Here is a 21184-nt window from a genome sequence, read left to right as displayed (position 1 = left end):
AATGGTGGGATGATCTTTAGCCCCTCCTCTTCCTCTAAACTCTAGTTTTGATTAGCTGACAGCTCCCTAGCAACAGTGACATTTGTGGTGAAAAAACGTCTCATTGATTTTTGCCTCTGTGTTTTACAAAACCCACTTCTGAGAGCAGACATTTTCATTCTTCACTGAAATTTGGCTTTCTGCTCATAGTTTAAAACAAGGTATACTGAAATCCAAACCAGGACCTTCAAGCATTAGCTCGCTGTCTGAAGATGCATTTGAAGGGCGAGTCAGGGTTTGGGAGCTGGTTGGCTGTTCCTGTTGTCGCCGATGTCCTTAAATATACCTGCCTTGTCTGCTGGTCTTCCAGGGAGAAAAGCAGTGTGGAAGTGGAAATCAAAGAAAAGGAGGAGGCCATAAAGCAGCGAACGAGTGAGGTCCAGGTGAGTGTTAATTGCAGCAGTTTATTTTTTAATTAAAGGATCAGCACCTGCAAAGTCATCTTGTCCTTGCTGTATTTTTCTGGCTATTTTTCAAGAGCTGAGATTTTGCCAGTTTTACTAACAGTGAAAGATTTTAATCACAGTATCAGTCAGTTACATCATGCAGAATTTTACTGAAGGCACGCAGTAGCTATTTTTCATAATAGCAAAATTGTATTACCGTTGGACAAAATATACTTGTCATAGTTTTGTATTACATTTACTGATAGACAATTTAAAATCTGTTAAGCAGTGTTTGAAAATATGTGACTGAAAATAAAGAACCATTTTTAGCACAATGCCATTTTAGTTTGCACAAGATTAGTCTGAAGTAAAAAGACCTTTTACACTTAAACATTATGTTGTACATATTTTTGCCTAAGATGTTGATACACAGATTTGATATTTAATTTATTGCCTAACGCTGCTAATCATATTCCTTGTGACTTAGTCCATCCAGTCCCAGGGTGCTTGCAGCCGTGCCTGTAAATTGATCAGTACAGAATTTAGACGGCAGTTTCTTCAAATTGCAAGTTGTATTTGCCCTCGTTGCTAGGCGGCCTTGATGGAGGAATTAGCTTAACTGGACAGATGATGGTAGAGAACAAACTGTCTACTTTTGTTTTGCCAGCTTTTAATATAACCTTAGCAGATATTCATAACCATCATGATTAGATCTAATGTCTTGCTCTGAAATCCTCTCCCCGGGTAATAGAGACAGAACATTATAACATCAGCACCATACATGATTACAATGGCATGACATCATGGCTCATTCATAAAATGTATCAGTATTCATGTTATGTTGTGGCATTTAGATCAAAATAAATCGGCACATTCTACCTGTGATAACATTTTAGGAGGTCAGTAAGCAAATATTATTAATTTTCTTTCTGTAGCATGCTAATCTTTTGAGGTTTGCAGCATAACATTATAGCTACAGAAATTAGTACAGTTTTTAATTTGCCATCCTGCTTTTTTCTGTTTTCTTTTATCTTGTGCTATATTTTTGTTTGGATGCGCACCAACTTTGATGTGCTTGCCTTTTTTTATTATTGTTTATCATTGCGATCTAGATAGGTAGAAATAATATTTGATTTTAATTTTGATATTTTGTTTCTTACTGTATATTTTGAAAAATATGCAGTGATGGACAGGGTAAGCTGTAGAAAATAGCACCACTTGTCACTGCTGCAAAGGCAACATATTTCTTCAACTGTTACAGTAGGTAAAGGAAATACCAAGTAACATAGTGATAATCATTAAATTTGATTGATGGTGGAATAATGTTAGGTCACTTAAAGAGCTTCTGTCTGTTTTGTCAAGTCGGTTGCCCAAGTGGTTTGAATGTACATAATTGTTCTGTTTTAAATACACTGTAATATAGATTGTGACATACAAATTGATCCAGCATATAAGATTACCTCAAAAATCGTGTTTTTGCATATACTTGGCATACAAGTCACTTTTTCAGTCATGCTATACTCAAGTTTGTAGTCAGTGTCAATTTTTCATCTCACACATATAAGTTTTACTTACCTTATAACTGGGTGCGAGGGATCAAGTAGGCAATATGGGCTGTGTTGTGAAGATGTCCAGCAGACCCTGTGTGGTGAATGATGAAGAGAAATGAATCTTCCATAAAAATGAATGAAGTATGAAGCTGGTTTCAAGCTAAAAGTTGCAACATTTGTTAACCCGTCAAAAACTGCTGCAGTGAGGGAATTTGGTAGTTAGAAACTGATGTGAAAATGGAAGAAAAAGGAATCTGCTCTGAAGAGGATGCCTAAGACCAAATGCACTATGAGAACAGGGACCATCTACTGGCCTAATCTTGAGAAGCATGTATCAGAATGGGTCCTCTAAAATCATCAGAATGGTTTTATCATCACCAAAAATGTAAAGCAATAATATAGTAATAATGCAATACTCACCTAAGTTGGCCAATTCAAATCCTGATTCCAGCAAAGATTTCAGAGCAACAGCTAGTTGGTGTAGCCACTTTACGAAACAAAAATGTCTTGTGTTGCAGCAGGAGACCAAGATCACTCAGAAGCTATCAAAAGACCTTAATGTCAAAATTACTAGATTCCAGTGAATCACCAACAGACAACTGCAAAAACATGAGTACCCATAAAGCCACATTGAAAATTTGGATGAACTGCCCATGGTTTTCAATATACCTAGCAATTGCACTGTGGAGTGGAAGGTTTGAAAACATTCTAATGAAAACAACAGGGCATAAGAAGACAAGATTCACGGTGGCATTAGCCTGCATGGCTGTTGGAATGAAATTAAACCCTATGATAATTTTCAAATGTAAAACCATGCCGAAAATCAAGTTCCCTGCAATTTTTGTGCATGCTTATGACAGTGGTTGAATGTATGAGGATGGAGTGAAGTTATGGATTGATCATGTGTGGAATAAGCGTCTAGTGGTCTACATAAAGAATGTGGCTTATTACTATGGGACATGTTCGGGTCTCATATAACTAATGAGGTCAAGAGGCGCTGGTGAATAAATAGCACCCACGTTGCAGTCCTATCAGGGAGTCCAGCGTCCGTAGTTCAACCTTTGGATTGTGCTTCAACAAGGCATTCAAGGATCATGTTCATGCTGAATGGAATAGGTGGATGGTTGCTGGAGAAAAAACCTTCACAAAGAATGGAAATATGTGTGCTGGCCCGCTTGATGTTTTGTAGTTTCGTCACCAAATTCTGAGATGTTATTAGTGCACAAACTATCATCATTCCACGTTCAAAAAATGTGGAATATCTAATTGAATGGAAGGAGAAGATGATGATTTGTGGAGGGATGATTCTGAAATTGAGAGCGCCACATCTGATTCAGTGTGGGATCCTTCTAATACTATCATAGCCAAAGTGACTCAGAATGAATTGGATGAACTCTTTGCATCAGATGCTGAACACAATGAATTTGATGGGTTTTAACACCCCTTCATTGTACAATTAATTTATTCAAAAAACCGTGTCATATTAATGCAATTTAAGTTAATGGTGTTATGTTTTCATTCACATTTTATACTCAGCATATAAGTCGACCTCTGTTTTTGGAGAATTCAAAGGTCGATTTGTACCTGACACCTATGGTAACGACGAGTTATGAAACAGAGACCAGATATTTTCACACAATGTAAGAAAATTACTCCCAGGTTACATTTTAAGTCGAATATTACTCTTTGTCAGAAATTCTTCAGAGTTCTGAAGAAGAATCAGAGTGACTCGAAATGTTAACTCTGTTTCTCTCTCCATGGATGCTGCCAGACCTGCTGAGTATCTCTAGCACTTTCTGTTTTTATTTCAGATTTCCAGAATCCGTAGAATTTTGCATTTATTCAAAATTGAAGAGACCAGTTGCTTACTCCATCCTCTTAGTCAGGAAGGTGCATGGTGCAGGGCAGTATGAGGAAAGGAAGAAATATATCCTTGTACATACTTGTGAATGTTATATATCGTTTCTCATGAATAGTTTGGAATTCAAAGTATGGTTGTGACATTCAGTTGCTAAATTAATTGCTCAGGTATTCCATGTGGGAATCCAAGTACTTGTGGCTGCCTGTAATTGTAGCTGAGATCAATTACAGCTTAGTAAATTGCTTGTACATTTAAGCTCCAGATCACTGGCTTTTTTTTAAAAAAAGGTATCTTGCACCTGAACTTTGAAGTGTAAAGGATGTGAACTAAAGTTTTATTTAAATAAATATGCAAGAGAGAGATGCAGTGTATAGCCGACAACTGCCTGCTTCTAGTGCAGACATCATTGCCCCCATTCATGTGGTGAGGTAGAAAACAGCTTTCTGTGCCAACAAGAACTGTAGAGGTCTGGCATATCTACTAAAAGCAAAGAAAAATAGAGCTGCATTTACATCCCAAAGCACTTCACATCCAATAAATTAGCTATAGAAGTGTAGTCATTTTTATAACTTAAGGAATGCAGTAGCTAATCTTCACACAGCACGGTTCCATGAACAGCAGTGACATAAATGACAAGATTATTTGTTTTAATGATCCTGGTTGAGGAATAAATGTTGACTAGGAAGGGTTTTGTTGCTCTACAGATAGTGCCATGAGATAATGCCTTTACATCCATCCAAGTGGACAGATGGGGCCTCAGATTAATGTCTCACCTGAAAAGTGACACTTCCAATAGTGATGAAGTCTTTAGAATGGGGCTTGCACCCAGTATATTCTGACTCCAAAGTGATAGTGCCACCACTGCACCACTACCATTGCAAGTTCCAATCCCATTTTTCTTGTAGGAGTGTGAGGTTTTATAAGATGGTTATGTTTTAAACTATCTCTTTTAATTCAGGGTACAATGGAGTAGTGACCTCATACTAGTTCTGCCGGTGATAAATCTATGTGACTTGATTGCCATGAGGAACGGGGACCCAAGGCAAGTCCTACTGATACTCAAGTTTGTTTTTCTTCTTTCTTTGGCTGTGGGTGTCACTTGCCCATCCCTAATTGCCCTTGAACTGAGTGGCTTGTGAGACCATTTCAGAGGGTAGTTAAGAGTCACCCACATTGCGGTGTATCTGGAGTCACATATTGGCTAGTCCTGGTAAGGCTGGCAGATTTCTTTCCCTAAAGGACATTAGTGAACTAGATGTAACAATCAATGATTGTTGTTATGGTCACCATTAACGAGGCTAGTTTTATATTCCAGATTTTTATTTATTGAATTTAAATTTTACCAGCTGCCCTGGTTGGATTTGAACTTATGTTCCTAGAGCATTAGCCTGGGCCTATGGATCACTAGTCCAGTGACATTACCACAACACCACCATACCCTGCTAAAGTGCCAACTTCCACACCTGAACACAAGAAGGAGCAGCTGGCCTTGCTGCGGGAAGATTTACTGACCCAGACACCCTGTATAGAGAGTGAGTGAGTCTGGGAGAGAGAAACAGACAGGAAAATAGCAGCTGCTGAGAACAGCAGGGGACAAAGTTGTTCCCCATTAGCCACCAGGCCAGCTGCTGGTGGGAGCTCATTCTCTGGTTAAAGAGACAGGACCTGTAGAGCTTTAAGGACACTGGAAGATTCGCCCTGAAGTGGATGGGAGAAGAAGTCGGCAGAACTAATATTGTATTTACTTTTTGTATGCCTCGCATGAAGCCATCGAGTTTAAATTTTCACAAAAAAACTGTTACGATCCCTGTAGAGACCGATAGCTTTTAAAAAGACATGAATTTCCCAGTAAGGAATTGCACAACAAGATTTCTTGTTTTAAGACTTTTACTGTAACAAACTGAAATCAATACCAACTAAACATGACTTAGTAGGCAACAAATACACTAAACTACAGAAAGGGTGCTTCCCCATTAACTAATTAACACAACCAAAAGCCCTATGTCTTGTCTGTACATAGGAAGTAGGAGCAGGAGTAAGCCTTCAGTCCCGGGGGTCTGCTCCACCATTCAATTAGAACATGGCTGATCTTCTACCTCAACACTATTTTCCTGCATTATTTCCATATCCCTTGACGTCTTTAATAGCTATAAATCTATCGATCTCTGTCTTGAACATACTCAATGACTGAACTCCACAGCCTTCTGAAGTAGAGAATGCCAAATATTTAGTACCCTCTGAGTGAAGAAATTCCTCCTCATCTCAGTCCTAAATGACCCACCTCTTATTCTGGGACTGCATCCCCTGGTTCTAGACTCCCCAGCCAGGGAAACATTCTTCCTGTATCTGTTTTGTTGAGCCCTGGAAGCCACATTCTCAGCAGATATGTAGCCTTGTAGATGGAGTTCCAAACTCATCCCAGCTATTCAGCAGGCTCTCGTTGCCCTGCTCCTCCAGGCCGAGTTGTCCAGTGTACTTTGAAAGTCTCTTCATTCAATCTCCTGAGTATCATCGAACCTCTTTAAATTTGTACAATTCTCATCTCTTCAACAGCGAATCAGTTCTCTTATGAACATAGAACTTAGGAGCAGAAGTAGTCCATTTGGCCCTTTGAGCTTGCTCCGCCATTCAATAAATTCATGGTTGAACTGGTTGTGGCCTCAACTCCATTTTCCTGATTTCCCCCCATAAGCCTTGACTCTTGTCTACCAAAAATGTCTGTCTAACTCTGCCTTGAATAAATTCAATGACCCAGCCTTCGCTGCTCTCTGGGGAAGAGAATTCCACATACTAATGACACTGACAGAAAAAAATTCTCCTCATCTCAGTCTTAAAAGGGAAACCTCTTATTCTTAAACTGCGTACCCTAGTTCTAGTCTCCCCTACAAGTGGAAACATCCTCCTGGCATCTACCCTGTCAAGTCCCCTTAGGATCCTGTATGTTTCAATAAGATTGCCTCTTGTTCTTCTAAACTCCAATCGGTATAGGCCCAATCTGTTCAACCTTTCTTCAAACGATAAACCCTTTATCCCAGGGATGAGTTGAGTGAACCTTCTCTGTACTGTTTTTAATGCAATTATATCTTTTTTTCAAATAAGGAGACCAAAACTGTACACAGTATTCCAGATGTGGTCTCCCCAAGGCCCTGTCTAGCTTCATTAAAACTTCCCTATTTTTATATTCTATTCCGCTTGCAATAAAAGCCAACATTCCATTTGCCTTCCTAATCACTTACTGTACCTGCATACTAATGTTTTGTGATTTATGTACCAGAGCATCCAGATCCCTATGTATCATCGAGTTCTGCAATCTCTCTCCATTTAAATAGTATACTGCTTTTTAGTTCTTCCTGCCAAAGCAGACAAGTTCACATTTCCAACGTTTTGGCCACTCACCTAACCTATCTTTATCCTCTTGCAGACTCTCTACCTTCTCTTGACAACTTACCTTCCTACCTATCTTGGTGTCATCGGCAAATTTGGCTACCATACATTCAGCCCCTTCATCCAAATCATTGATGTAGATTGTAAAACTGAAAGAAAAACAGAAAATTCCAAAACACTGAGGTTAGTCAGCTTCTGTATTCTGCATTCTCCTTGGGGGTGAAGCCGAATGCAGTCTTTCCCTCTGCTTGGCATAGCAGCAGCTGTTTTCAGTCTTCCTCTCCAGGTCTCTCTGTCTCTTTGAGAGTCTGTATCCTAAAAAGGACACCTGCCCCTCTTTTGACTCGCGGTATGAAAACTGGGACTTGAATTTCTAAGGGTCTCTGTCCTCAGGATAACCAAATCGCTCAAGTCTGTCTTTAGGCTAAGTTCAATATGATTTCACCATCCCCCATTCTAGAACATCCTGTTTTACCTTAAATTAAAAGAGAGTTTAAAGCAGTTTAAATAATTATAAAGCCTCAGATTCGTATCAAAGCAAACTGAACTGTGATCCCAAGGCAGAAAATTTTAAGATACAATATAATATAAAAGAGTAGAACTTATTTAATCTTAAGCTTGAAACAGTATTCTTGGCCGTGAGCTTTTATTCAGGGCTTTCTTTCAGGTGCAATTTGTTTTGAGTGGTCAGCTAGTTGGGATCATTCCCTCCCTATTTCAAAGGGTGTGCATTGTATTTGCTACAATATAATTACAGATGGAAAAAGGTAATTTGCTCCATTTTAGTTCATCCATCCAATAGAATCTACCTTTCCATATTATAAACTACCTAGTAAACCTCCATAAGATCACATAGGAACAGGAATATGCCATTCAACCCGTTGTGCCTGCTCTTCCATTCAATTAGATTAAGGCTGATAATCTACCACAATGCCAACTTCCCTATCTCCAAATCCCTTGATGTTCTTAGCCTCTAGAAATCTATCAATTTTTGTTTTGAACTTGCTCAATGATTGAACTTACACAGCCTTCTGCGGTAGAGAATTCCAAAGATTTACCACCTTCCTAGTGAAGAAATTCTTCCTCATCTCAGCATTAAATGGCCTACCCCTTATCCTGAGATTATGTTTTAGACTCACTAGCCAGGGGAAACATCTATCGACATCCACCCTGTCACACCTATAAGAACTTTGTAAGTTTCAGTGCGGCCACTCATTCTTCGGGGCAGGGAAACTGTGGAGTGTCGCATTAGGGAATGAAGTAGGGGTTGGTGAACTCCTCACTCTGGATGCTCCTGAAAAACCCAAATTTCAGAAGTCTTTCCCAATAACTCAGATATTTGACTTTAGTATCAGCCTAATGACCCTTCTCTGCAATGCTTCCAATACTAGAATCTGTGTTCTTGTTTGGAACTTGACACAGTACGTGTGATGTGGTCTGATATGAGCCCTGTATACTTTATTCATGGCTTCCTTTGACTTGAATTAGCTCTATCATTCAACATTCTAGCTGCTTTCTTGATCATTTCTCTGTAATGGTTGGCCTAGTTGAGTGTCAGCTCCGCTAGTCGGGCCTCTTTTGCTTTCTTTACAGAGGCTAACTGACCTAAAATGTTTTGGCATTTTCTGTTTTTGTTTTAGATTTCCAGCATTTGCAGTATTTTGTTTTTAAAGCTTTTTTTCAAAATTTCAACTTTTTTTAATGTTCATGAAACCCAAGATAATTCAGTAACACAACTATCCTCTTGCAAGTTTTCTTGTATCATGCATTTCTCTAACTGCCAAGACAGACACGTTATTTATTCCTGGATTGATAAGTGGCTGTCTCACTGAATTTTCCCTTGCACTCTGAAGAAGCACATCCCAGTGCTCATTATCTCCATGCATGATAGATGGCACATCTGAGTTGGATACCCTTTGTTATGTAGGGAATGACTGGTGTGAATCCATGTCTTGCATTATAAAGCACAACACATTAGAGTGCTGAGAAGTTATCCCATCATGCATTTAAATATGTATCTTCTGGACAATTTATCATCATTTTTTAAAATTGCTTTATTCTAGTGTCAAGTGGCGAATTGCACATTTTTAGTTTTCACAAGATTGCCATTGAAAATACTAGAAATGTCTCTGTGAGTTATCTTGAGAAATTTGTGATGCTTTTACATTCCAATAAATATTCCAGCAGTAGTTTTTTGAAAATTTAGTTTTAAGAGATTTTGAAAGTTTAGTTTATCAAGATTTCAAATTAAGTATTTTATGAAAATGAGTTCTGATGCCCAATAAGATTTTGTTGTATAGAAACAAAAGAATCAAAATTCCAGTTTTTTAAAATTAGGGTTATTATCAATTGTTAACCCTTTTACCTTCTTGGATGCCTATGAGCTTATTTATTCAAAACACAAACAGTTATATATTTGGTTTACATCTAAAGGAAATTACTGAATCTTGTACTTCAACTAAACCTGAGTTTGCCTGATAAATTATTTTCTAGGTGTTTCTTTCCGAATAACTCATGTTTTCAACACTAGGAATTCACCTCAGCTCTTCTGCACTCCCTGCAGTGCTAGAATATGGTCTCCCTTGTTTCTTGTGGACTGTAACTTGACAGTACCTATGTTTGTCAGGAGCATTGTATAGTTTCTATTGTTTTGTCTCTGTCAATCAATTTTCTATCAGCTTCGTTGATTGATGGTTGAACTAAGTGAGTGTCAAGTCTAGTAAGGAAATTAGAATAAAATGGAGAGAGATTCCTTCAAAGAAATCGCCTCCATCTGTTTCACCATGACAGTGCATTACCTTTGACTCCAGATTTATATGAGAACTACATAGCATCAGTGCAAAGTGAAGCAGCTTTGCAGTGAGACTGCAATTGTAATTTTTTTTTTGCACCTGAAAGTTTGTTTTAGGTTAAGAAATTGTGGCAATTGAAAGGATTGACATTGATACTATTCCTCTGGTAATGAGGCAATCGAGCCACAAATTAAGCATGCTAGTGGTTAAATATGGATGCTGAAATCCAATTTTCCCTTTGTACTACAACACAAATACATCTTTTGCTGAAGATCATAGGAGGAAACTGCAAAGTTTATGATATTCGCATCAATCATGCTGTCATGGTAATTTGGGATGGTGACTGCATATTCTGAACTTAATTCTAGATAGCGTGCCTCTGTTATTATATTAATATGTCCATTAAATAATGTCTCATTCACTGGTTACTGTACCTGTGGCAACTGTTTTGTAAATTCAGAGGGTTTCAAATGATTTCCTTAAAAGAATAGCAAGCTTAAGTTAATGACAAAGCTGATCTTGTTTCAAGCAAAATTTTGGACATGTTGAATATATTTAAATTAGCTTTCTCATTTGCCTGTAGCATTGGTTTTGCTGTTGTAGCCTTTTGTTTATTCATGATAATCAACGTTGGCATTTTGTACAGTTTCTATAAGTGTGTAGTTGGATTAGCACCACCTACTGCATTCTTGTGGCTCTTGCTCCCTTATGTGAACTGATCAGATTTGCCAAGCAGTGGGTTAGTGGTGAAAGTGTAGGATGGGATTTACAGTTTCTGTGATGCTTTGCTGTCATTCTTTCTAGTCTTGCTTCTTAATATTACTGGATATCTTATACCCAAATTTCTTCTAATGTAGGCAAATATCTTTCTCTCTGGCTGAATGTCATACGCAACCCTTATCCTTCCAGATCCTGACTCATGTCTTCTCTATTCTGTCTCCCATTCCTGATCACTTTGACTTTTGCTATTAGACTTCCCAGCTGCGGTGTGACTGAACTCCTGTGTGTCAAGGTCTGTGCACATGCTCATAGCTCCTTTTCGTCCATTGTTCCCATCAAGTCTCACACTTGAACTGATGGCTATCTTCAAATTGAATCCCTCATCTGCAATCTTTCCCTGCACTATGATTGTTTATGCCAGTGTACAATACTGTGGGTTAATCAATTAACAACTGGTGCTGAGTTCACTGCTGGAAAAAATGCTTTTAATATTTTAATCTTTATTGCAGGATGAATGAAAACTCCAGCCCCTATTCAGTTATGCCCCTTCCCCCTTAAATCTTACAGGTACTGTTTTCCCTCTTTTGTTATCAGTTTCCAGGCAATCACAATAACCCCAGACCCACGTGTCCCCTCTCTGCTGCAATTCCACCCATGCCTCCCACCAGTGACACATGTTCCAACACCTCTCATAATTCTCCTGGAGCCTAGAGCCTCCCTTGCAGTATTCCCAGATCAATGGACTGCTTGCCATAATCCTTCACATCAAAATCATTCTACATCTGTCAAATCTCAAGATGCCAACCCTACTCCCTATTACCATTACATTCCTCTTATCTACATGGAATCACTTCTCTATCATCTTGAAGCATCAACAGGGTATCCTTTAATTTGCCTGAGCAACACTGCAGATAAGCTAGTAATCTATTAAAACCTTACATCACACTGTGGTTGCCATAATTTTTGCATCACATATAACGTTAAAGCTAGATAAGCATTCGTCACAAGAATGCGAGGGGATGGATATGTGGACTTGTAGGAGCAGATGCCTAGACTTTAGTCGCGAGATATCATATTGTGGCACATTCATGTTAACGTTACTGCTGAGAGACAGCATAGCCTCTGACTTGCTGTGGGCATCACCATAATGTTGTTCCTATCTGATTTGTATTATTTGATCTTGTTGTGGAGTGTCGCGGAGACTTATGACTGCCTCATTCAGTTCAAGCACAGTTAGAAGATTTGGGGGTTGATGGGATTGATGGAGATAAATGGACAGCAGTGGGAAAGGAAGAGAAAAGAGGTAAAAGCTGGTGGGATTAGGGGATGGGGTAAAAAGAGATTGAGGAAGGTGGGAGAGTAGTGGATAACAAGAATGAGAGGAGGGGGAGAGGTAAAGAGAAGAGAAAAGAACAATTGAGAAAAAGGGGGATTTCGTTCAGAAGAGGGGTGGAGAAGAAGAGGCAAGTAGGTGAGGTTGAGGGCAAAGATAAGAGAGGATGGGGAAAATCAAAGTAGAAGAGGGAAAACACAAAAATTATGTTGGTGATTAGATATCAGATGTCCAGAGTGGGTATGAAATGTTCTTTGTGGTGGAGGAGTGGCTCTCTGGTCTAGCTGGCCAGAAATTATGGTTAGGCAGAGCGTAGGCAGGTAGGCCATGCTACTGACAATACTTTCCAGCCAACATTGGAGAGAGCTAGTGTAAATTTGAGAAGTGAATCAGGGCATGTTGATAAGTGGAAGAAAGATTCAATCAAGGCAGAGTTTGCTGCCATATCTGCCAGTGTGACATGCTGTGGTCAAAGGTCCACAATCAGTCTTTTAAGAACACTGTTACAAATTGTAGTAACTGGTATTGTAGATTAATGTTGACACTTTGAAAATTGTGTTTTCACTCATAGACTAAATCTGACAGGGTAATTTTCAATGAATTTTGAAGTGGAATGCTGCAGCCCACTTAGTGATCCTAATATATAAAATTGATATCTAATCACAATGAATGTTCCGTATCAAAATTTGTGGTTCTTCAGCTGTGCATATATTGTTAAGACTCTTTAGTAATTGCTGTCTTTATCAGAAATATATGTCATATATCTGCACTTCTACTGTCAGAGTGAAGGATGCAAAATAAGTATTTCAAATCTGAATATATTCAATTATTTTTTCAAAAATAGCTTGCCTCACTGCAGGCTTTCTTTGTTATTGGCTGGATATTTGGAAATATAGATGGACACCTTAGTAACTGATGTTAAACTGTGCCACTTACAGCTCGACATACAAATTGATTCAGAAATAGAGTCACCTGTCAAAATGTCTTATACATGCTTTATGGACTTCATTACCCTTTGCATATTATATTTGATTATCCATCAGCTGTAACTCAGTTCTTTGTGAATGTATATAGTGAGTGAAAGTAGATGACTAAATATTTAAGTCTTCCTTCTGTAATGAGGATTAAATTAAAGGACATTGCATTTCTTAGCCAAGGCATAGAATATAAGAGCAGGGAGGTTATGCTTGAACTGTATAAAACGCTGGTTAGGCCACACCAAGAGTATTGCGTGCAGTTCTGGAATCCGCATTATAGGAAGGATGTGATTGCGCTAGAGAGAGTGCAGAGGAGATTTACCAGGATGTTGCCTGGACTGGAGAGTGTTAGTTATGAGGAGAGATTGGATAGATTGGGGATATTTTCCCTGGAGCAGAGGAGATTGAGGGGGGACATGATTGAGATGTATAAAATTATGAGGGGCATGGATAGGGTAGACAGGAAGGAACTTTTCCCCTTGGTAGAGGAATCAATAACCAGGGGGAATAGATTTAGGGTAAGGGGCAGGAGGATTAGAGGGGATGTGAGGAAGAATTTTTTCACCCAGAGGGTGGTGGGAATCTGGAACTCACTGCCTGAGAGGGTGGTAGAGGCAGAAACCCTCATAACATTTAAGAAGTATTTGGATGTGTACTTGCAGTGCCATGGCATACAAGGCTCTGGACCTAGTGCTGGAAAATGGGATTAGAATAGTTAGGTACTTGTTTGACTGGCCCAGACTCGATGGGCCGAAGGGCCTTTTTCTATGCTGTAGACCTCTATGACTCTATGAGTATGATTTAGCGCACTAAACTATATAAATAATGTAAATATTTTGTAAATAAGTTACAGCGTCTCAGTCCTGTTTGCTCTGAGTTGCATGAAAAGTATTGAAACTTCTGTGCAAATTTACATTAAAATAGATGGACATTAAATAATGAGCTTTATGCAATGCAGTCAGAATGTTTTTACATAATTTGGAGTCTGTGGAATGATTTATTTAAAAGATTCACGATGTTGTTTGTTTTTAGAGAAATTGATTTAATTACAGTTTTTTTAAAATAGCTGCACCAGAAAACTATTTCAGTCTGAAATTCAGGTGCATTAGTGATTTCATTCTAATCGGGAATTAGAACTTCTGATTTGAAAGCTGAAGTAGAACTGACAATTTATCAATCTTCTCTTGCAGCTGAATTTTTCATGCTGTTCTCTCATCTCAATGAAACAATCAATTTATTGAGCTGCATTTGAAAGGCTGTTAATTTCTAACAATGTCGGTGGTATTACAAATTGAATTTTTATTTCGAAAAGGATTCAGCCATTCTTCAAGCATAGCTTAGAACTGACCAGTTGATCCAAAATACCCATCTTAGTTGAATTTACCAACCTCTGTAATTGAAAAATATTTTATAAGTTGGTGTTGATAGGTCAATGGCCCAATTGACTGTTAGCTCTAGAGTTTCTATCATGATCCTTTGCTCAATGAATTCCTGTTCTCAGATTTTTCTGCATGGGAATGTACTGTGCAGAGGCTTGAGCTGCTGTTTTTGTACCCTTTTGTAGGCATTTACAATACAACATTGGTAGAGGTGTTGGAAATAGTTTGTTTGGGTTTCAGCTTCAAAGCAGGTACATTCTGAATTTGCATTTCTTTGAGTTAAAAATTCATATTTCTCATTGTATTAGCATTTGAAAGTTACATTTTTCATTAAGCTTTCTATACTGGACCTTGATCCATAGAATTTGAAACATTTTGTATTCAGTCACCTTCAGTGTTCCTCCAGGGTGTAAGCTGCCATAGAGTATATGCATATTGCTTCCATGTTCCACATAACCAACCTGGCATCTTTATCAATCAAAAGGGATTCCACTCAACGTTCAGGTGGTTTTCAACAGCAGGAAAGCAAACCTTGCAGGTCTGTGCCTGGTTCCCTGGCAGCAGTCATGATACATCCATCTTGCACCGATCCTTGGTGCCACCTTTATTCCAACCATGCCACAGATTGAAGGATTATTCCCTCCAGGCATGGCATTTGACTTCTGTCAACAGCCTAGGTACAGCTTCAGCACTGGCATATGAGAACTGTGCCACCACCTTTATGTGTAATCCCAACCTCTAATCTGGTGTTTGCAAGCATCAGAACAAGTGACAGCACTAGGCCACTTCTTCCTCAAGTGCCAGAGGTATCTCCAAACCTTAAGTTGAAATGAAACAGATGGACAAGGGTTAGCCTTGGGTGAAGGAAGTGCTAAGAGAGTTGAATGGCTGATGAAAGAATCTGCAGTTTGCCATACATTGTTTGGTTGAGGTTTTAAGTAAGAAGGGAGGAAGATAAGCTGTGAAGAAATCCTGTATGATTGCCAATTGTCACAGCCTATGACTCTCCACCCATGATTTCCAGCACATTTTCTTCAAACAAAATGCAAAAATCAACTTATGACCTCCATGATTCTTGAGATGAGGTTAGATTTTAAACAAATCTTTGCCAGACAGTGGAAAGTAAAAGATAAGTATTAGGGCAGAATATTTGAAAAGTCAATGTACAGTAGCTTTTCAAAGCTTGTAGAATTATCTCTCATCATTTGAGTGATTTCTTGATCACCTGTCTCTTCCCTTTACGCTTAAAGTAACCCTTATTTGCCTTACCTCATTTCAAGTGCTGAAGATGTCAAGACATCTCTGCTACTTGAGGAAGAGGTGGCCAGCCTAATGCTGATGTACGTCACTCATTCTGAGCTATAACAATTTTGCATGATTTTGGAGAAGGGTGGTGAAGGGTTCTCTGTTATAAAGGTACTGACTATTTTGAGCAGTAACTTTTTATTAGACTATTAATTCGCTGTGTGTGTACCAGTGTTCCCGCTAAGCAGTTGAGAAACTGCTGTGTAGGGAACAAACGAGCTGTGCACAAGCAACAGTTCCTTTAAGATTCACTTTTATGCATCCATGCATCAATCTTAAAGGAACCATGCAGTAAGCCAGCTGTGCACACAAAACTGAAGTTAATAGGGAACATTGGTGTGTATTGCACTCTTTTATAGTAGCTAATGTCCTCCAAATTGTGCACCAGAAGTTTTTTTAAAAAGTCATTTTAATCAGTCATGCTTGTACATGGAGGGTTGGAAAAAAAGAGGAGGGGAGAGAAGAGCGGGATGAGAAAGATTGGTGGAAGGGAGAGAGAGGAGGAGATTGTGGATTTAAATTGGGGAAAGAATAGCAAAGAATGAGTAGGAAAGGAGGGGAAGATGGAGAAGAAGTTAAGGACAGGGGGTCAGTTGGACAGATACAAACAAGTGCTCATTGAAGGTTTTTGGATCATTCAAACTGTTCCAGAGCTACATGTGGGATGGACAGGTTAGTAATATGAATCTTGGGGCATATTAAGGACTAAGCTCATGCTGGGCCCTGTCAATCACATTTTTCTAGAACAATTTTGTTATTTTTTTTCCACCTCGATTCCCCAGTTGGTTGTGTACTAGGGACTTTTAATGTTTGTATTTAATTTATGGTGGTGCACAGTAGCCTCAGATCAGGGCTGTGTTGAGCGTGTATCACCTACACATATCTGCATGGATTCTCTCCACGGTGATGCAGCAGTAGGACCTCGATTCTCTCTTGACTCTATACCAGCAGCTCTTGTCCTTGGGAGAATTGAAGCATTTTTGTGCCCTGTCCTTGTCCTGAGATTGTTGATGGGAGTATTTTCTTTTGGAGCTCTGGTAGTGGAGAATCAATAAATAATTCAATATTACCTGAGGTGCAGGACACTAGCAGGGCCAAGAGCCAGGGTGGCAGTCTCACCATAAATAAACAGACTGCTGCAACAAGGTTGAAAAATGAGAACATTTTGGAAAATTATTGTTAGAACATCTGTAACGTTTTCACCTACTTCCTTTAAAACCCAAAGATGGAATCCATTTAGTCCTAGGGATTCGTCACTCTTTAGTGCTATTATTTCCTTCATTGCTATCATTTTGCATACGTTAATTTTGGTGAATCTCTTGCCCCTACTTCAATATTAGTCTCCTTGGGATGTCTGACTAATCCCTTCCCTGACTAATCACTGATACAAAGTAATTGTTCAACATACATTTCCTCATTTTTATTGACAATATCACGATGATCAGTTTTTAAAGGGGTCCACCTTGCTCTTGACAACCCTCTTTTTCCTAAAATAATTATAAACATTTTCATGTTAGTTTTGATGTGCCTTGCAAGTTACTTTTCATACTTCCCTTTTGTAGCTCTTACTATCTTTTTTTTGTCCCCTTTTGATCTTTTTTTCTTTTCTCGTTCCCTGTGCTTTTTTTTTGCATTTTCGTATGTGTTTTTTCTTTTTTTTGTGTGTTATTTCTTACCTTTTTGTCCCCCATGGTTGCCTCTTGCCTCTTACCTCTTTCATTGTCTGAGCAGTTTAAAATGGACTTCACACAACCTTTCAGGAGGAGAAGCTGCTCCAATAAAGGACAATGCAAACACACTTTCTCTAAATTGATATATTTATATAAATAACTTTGTTTCCATGTGCTATGCTATTGTAACTTTCCATTTTTCACATTTAAAATCAAAACTGTGTAAATTACCATGCTATAATTACACCCTGTTGTCAATGATGATGGTGTAGCATCTCAGTTTTGTGTCACCCATCCCTAAGTCTATCCCAATGTAAAATTCAAATTTTCAACCAAATTCTCAATTTGCCCAAATTTTGCTGAATTATTATGAAAAACAAGGTTAGAATGTATGACATGGGGACTGCATTATGACTGTTTCCTTGATCCAGTTTTACATGCCCATTACCTAATTTATCGTTTTTACTCTTGTTTGTCACCTGGGAAAATGACGACTTATATACTAAAATCCTTGCAACTGTCCACAATAACCGCCAATCTTTTATAATGGAAACTACCTAACTAAACTTATCACACTGTAATTGTACTCTGAAAATACTGTGGTGCTTGCAGTGGGAAGAATGCCAATCATTAAACCAAAGCTAACACAAGGCCATTTCCATTATTAATGTTTCACATGAATTTATATTAGAAAATTTGACAAAAAGATGTGAAAGAATGTGACAAAATATAAGGTATTGTATACAAGAAGTTCTTGCAAACATAGATTTTAATAAGATGAATCAGTTTAATGTCAAATATAATTTCTTCCTTTTAAAATGTTGAATATCTTGCTTTTGCTGCATGATGACGTAGTTGTTTACAACAGAAGCTGAAAATCTGTAAATAACATTACAGTTTGTGAGAAGAATAAACGATGGGAACAGCCTAGAGTCATAACACACCCACTCACTTTTCTAGAACCGCTTTGTCCAATTCAGGGTGGTGGGGAGTCAGAGCCTATCCTGACAGGCAATGGGCGCTAGACGGGGTACACCCAGGACAGAAAGCCAGTACATCGAGTCATAATACAATTAAACACAAACTAAGTTCCAAGTCTCCACCACATCACAGGGAAAGACTTAAGCAGAAACCTTTACCACTACGGTACAAGATGGGAAAGAAGAATGAAAAGTCACCATTCCCCTACCAGTCCAAGTTTTGGGAGCTGATTCCTTGTTTTCTCAGTGATTGGTATGTAATCCACTAAAGGAGGAATGGACACAGCTCACTTGACCTGCCAGTTGTGAAGTCTTTATTATCTGCATTGGTGCCTTTATTGGTATTCCTATTGAATGCCAGGCCTTAACCTATCTCCACTCCCTTCCTAATTAGGAACTGCTATTTCAGTAATTTGTACCTCAAACTTAATTCCTGGAAATAAAATTTTTATAAAGGGATCAGTTTTCTACTCCTTATAAAGATTCTGCTGTAACTTCTTTTAGCATTGGATTAAATGTGCTGGGATATTGCAGACATTTTTTAATGATATTGGGGGTTTTCATTCATTTGAATGCTATATTGTACTGACATATGGATTAATATTTGGCGGAAGTGTATTTGTTTATCAAATTCAGAGACACCACTTCAAAATTGTCCTGTGGCTTTTATGTAAGCTGCTTATTCATAAACTAAAATGCATTTCTCTGTCTATAAAATGTAGAGGGATATGTAATAGAAGCCACACCTATTTTAGACAATATTTACTGTTAAAATATATTTACTAAAACTGTAAGAATGCCATTCTTTGAGTTTCTGTAACAAATAAGACTTGCTTACAAAAAATAATTGACAAACAATTATAATAATCTGAAGCTATTGAAGATTATTGATAACTGGCAAGCTTACTAGTCTTAAGTAATATCGAAAGGCTACTGCTTTGCATGTAAAGTCCTTCACACAGACTTTTTAGGCCTATTCTGATATGTATTTTGAAAATATTATACTTGTCTGTAATAGCAATCTGTTTTTATCAAAGCGTTGTTCTTTAAAAGACATTTTGAATGAACTATAACTGGCAGAGGTAAAAGATAGTTAACTGAATAGATTATAAAGGATCAAATTTGGTCTATTTTTGTATTAAAAACAAAAATTGTTGGAAAAACTCAGCAGGTCTGGCAGCATCTGTGGAGAGAGAAACAGAGTTAAAGTTTTGGGTCTGTATGACTCTTCAGAGCTGCTTTTGTATCCTTTTTTAATTAATAATTCTATTATTGGGCCTTTGCCCACCCTGTGAACCTGCTGTGCTGTCTATCCAACATCTATGCTAACAGCTTTCAATATCATATTTTTCATTGCTTTTGATGTAATCTGAAGAAAAGCACCTAAAGACAGGCTATTCTAGTTTGCTATGTGAAATGTCAAAATGATATCTCGGGTTTCAGTTAGCATTTTTTAAGTTTCTGAAATTATACACAAATAAATCCTTTTTTCTAACATGTAGCATTTGCCAACCTCTTTTATGTATTGGCCTGACTTTGGAATGTAATTGTACTGCAGGGTGCTTTCTTATTTTATGTGAAAGCAGTTTTCTGAAAGTTGAAGGTACATTACAACTCCTCGAAAAACATCTATATAATGTTTTTTCTGAACACTTGGGCTTTTGACCTTTTAGAAGTAGGATTAAAATAATTAAGTTCAAATGGTAGAATGCACCTATGTATAAAATTAAAAATGATACTCTATTTCAATGTATGGCACTACAATCCTTGGGTTATATTACAGTAAAATGAAAGCAGAGTACTTAAAGTGTTGTAATGACAATTGGCTGCTGTGTGCCTTTGGGGAGATTGAAGAGAGAAGCTTACATTTAATAGCAATACTCGTAGAGAAGAACAAAATGCATTAACTTGCCAAACTAAATAGAATTTCAGTTTGTTTACAAACAAGTACATGATGTTCACTACCTAATACAAAGGAAGCAAATGCTGAGGATGCTAAAACTCTGAAATAAAAACATAAAATGTTGGAAATACTCAGGAAATGTTCTGGCAGCGTCTGTGGACAGAGAGTTACCTTTAAGGTCATTGATGTATTTCAGAGCTGACAGAAGTTAGAGATGCAACAGATTTTAGCAAGTACAGAGGCGCAGAGGAAGGTATTGGTGGGAGAGCAGGAGACATTTAAATTTTTTATGTTCTTTCACAAGATTGCCCATCCCTAATTGCCCTTAGGGTGGTGGTGAGCTGCCTTCTTGAACCGCTGCTGTCCATGTGGTGTCAGTACGCCCACAGTGCTGTTGGAAGGGAGTTCCTGGATTTTGATCCAGTGATAGTGAAGGAACGGCAATATAGTTCCAAGTCAGGATGGTGTGTGGCTTGGAGGGAAAATTGTCGGTGGTAGTGTTCACATGCGTCTGCTTCCCTTGTGCTTCTAGGTGGTAGAGGTCACGGGTGTGCTGTTGAAGCAGCTTGGTGAGTTGCTGCAGTGCGTCGTGTGTATAGTACACACTGCTGCTACTTTGCATGAGTAGGGGGTGGGAATGTTTAGGTTGGTGAATGGGATGTCGATCAAGAGGGCTGTTTAGTCCTGGATGGTGTTGAGCTTCTTGAGTGTTGTTGGGCTGCATTCATCCAGGCAAGTGGAGAGTACATAGGAACATTCATAGGAACAGGAGGAGGAGCAGGCCATTCGGCCCTTCGAGCCTACTTCACCATTCAATAAGATAATGGCTGATGTGGTTGTGGTCTCAGCTCCACTTCCCTGTCTGCACTCCATAACCTTTGATTCCCTTGTCTAACAAAAATCTG

The 21184-nt window shown here is 38.4% G+C and overlaps 1 protein-coding gene across 4 annotated transcripts in view; it reads left to right on the top strand.

Annotated features, from left to right (window-relative positions):
* Positions 1–21184, top strand: part of eps15 (epidermal growth factor receptor pathway substrate 15) — a 176852-nt gene that overhangs the window by 86169 nt on the left and 69499 nt on the right. For all 4 annotated transcript variants that reach the window (XM_041208187.1, XM_041208185.1, XM_041208183.1 and 1 more), the window contains one exon: positions 350–422. In XM_041208187.1, coding sequence (XP_041064121.1) covers positions 350–422 — 73 coding nt within the window. The remainder of the gene's footprint in view (positions 1–349; positions 423–21184) is intronic.

This window comes from Carcharodon carcharias, chromosome 16, assembly GCF_017639515.1.
Source record: "Carcharodon carcharias isolate sCarCar2 chromosome 16, sCarCar2.pri, whole genome shotgun sequence".
Lineage (NCBI taxonomy): Eukaryota > Metazoa > Chordata > Chondrichthyes > Lamniformes > Lamnidae > Carcharodon > Carcharodon carcharias.
The sequence above is the reverse complement of the archived record's forward strand: the minus strand, read 5'-3'. Positions and strand labels throughout refer to the sequence as shown.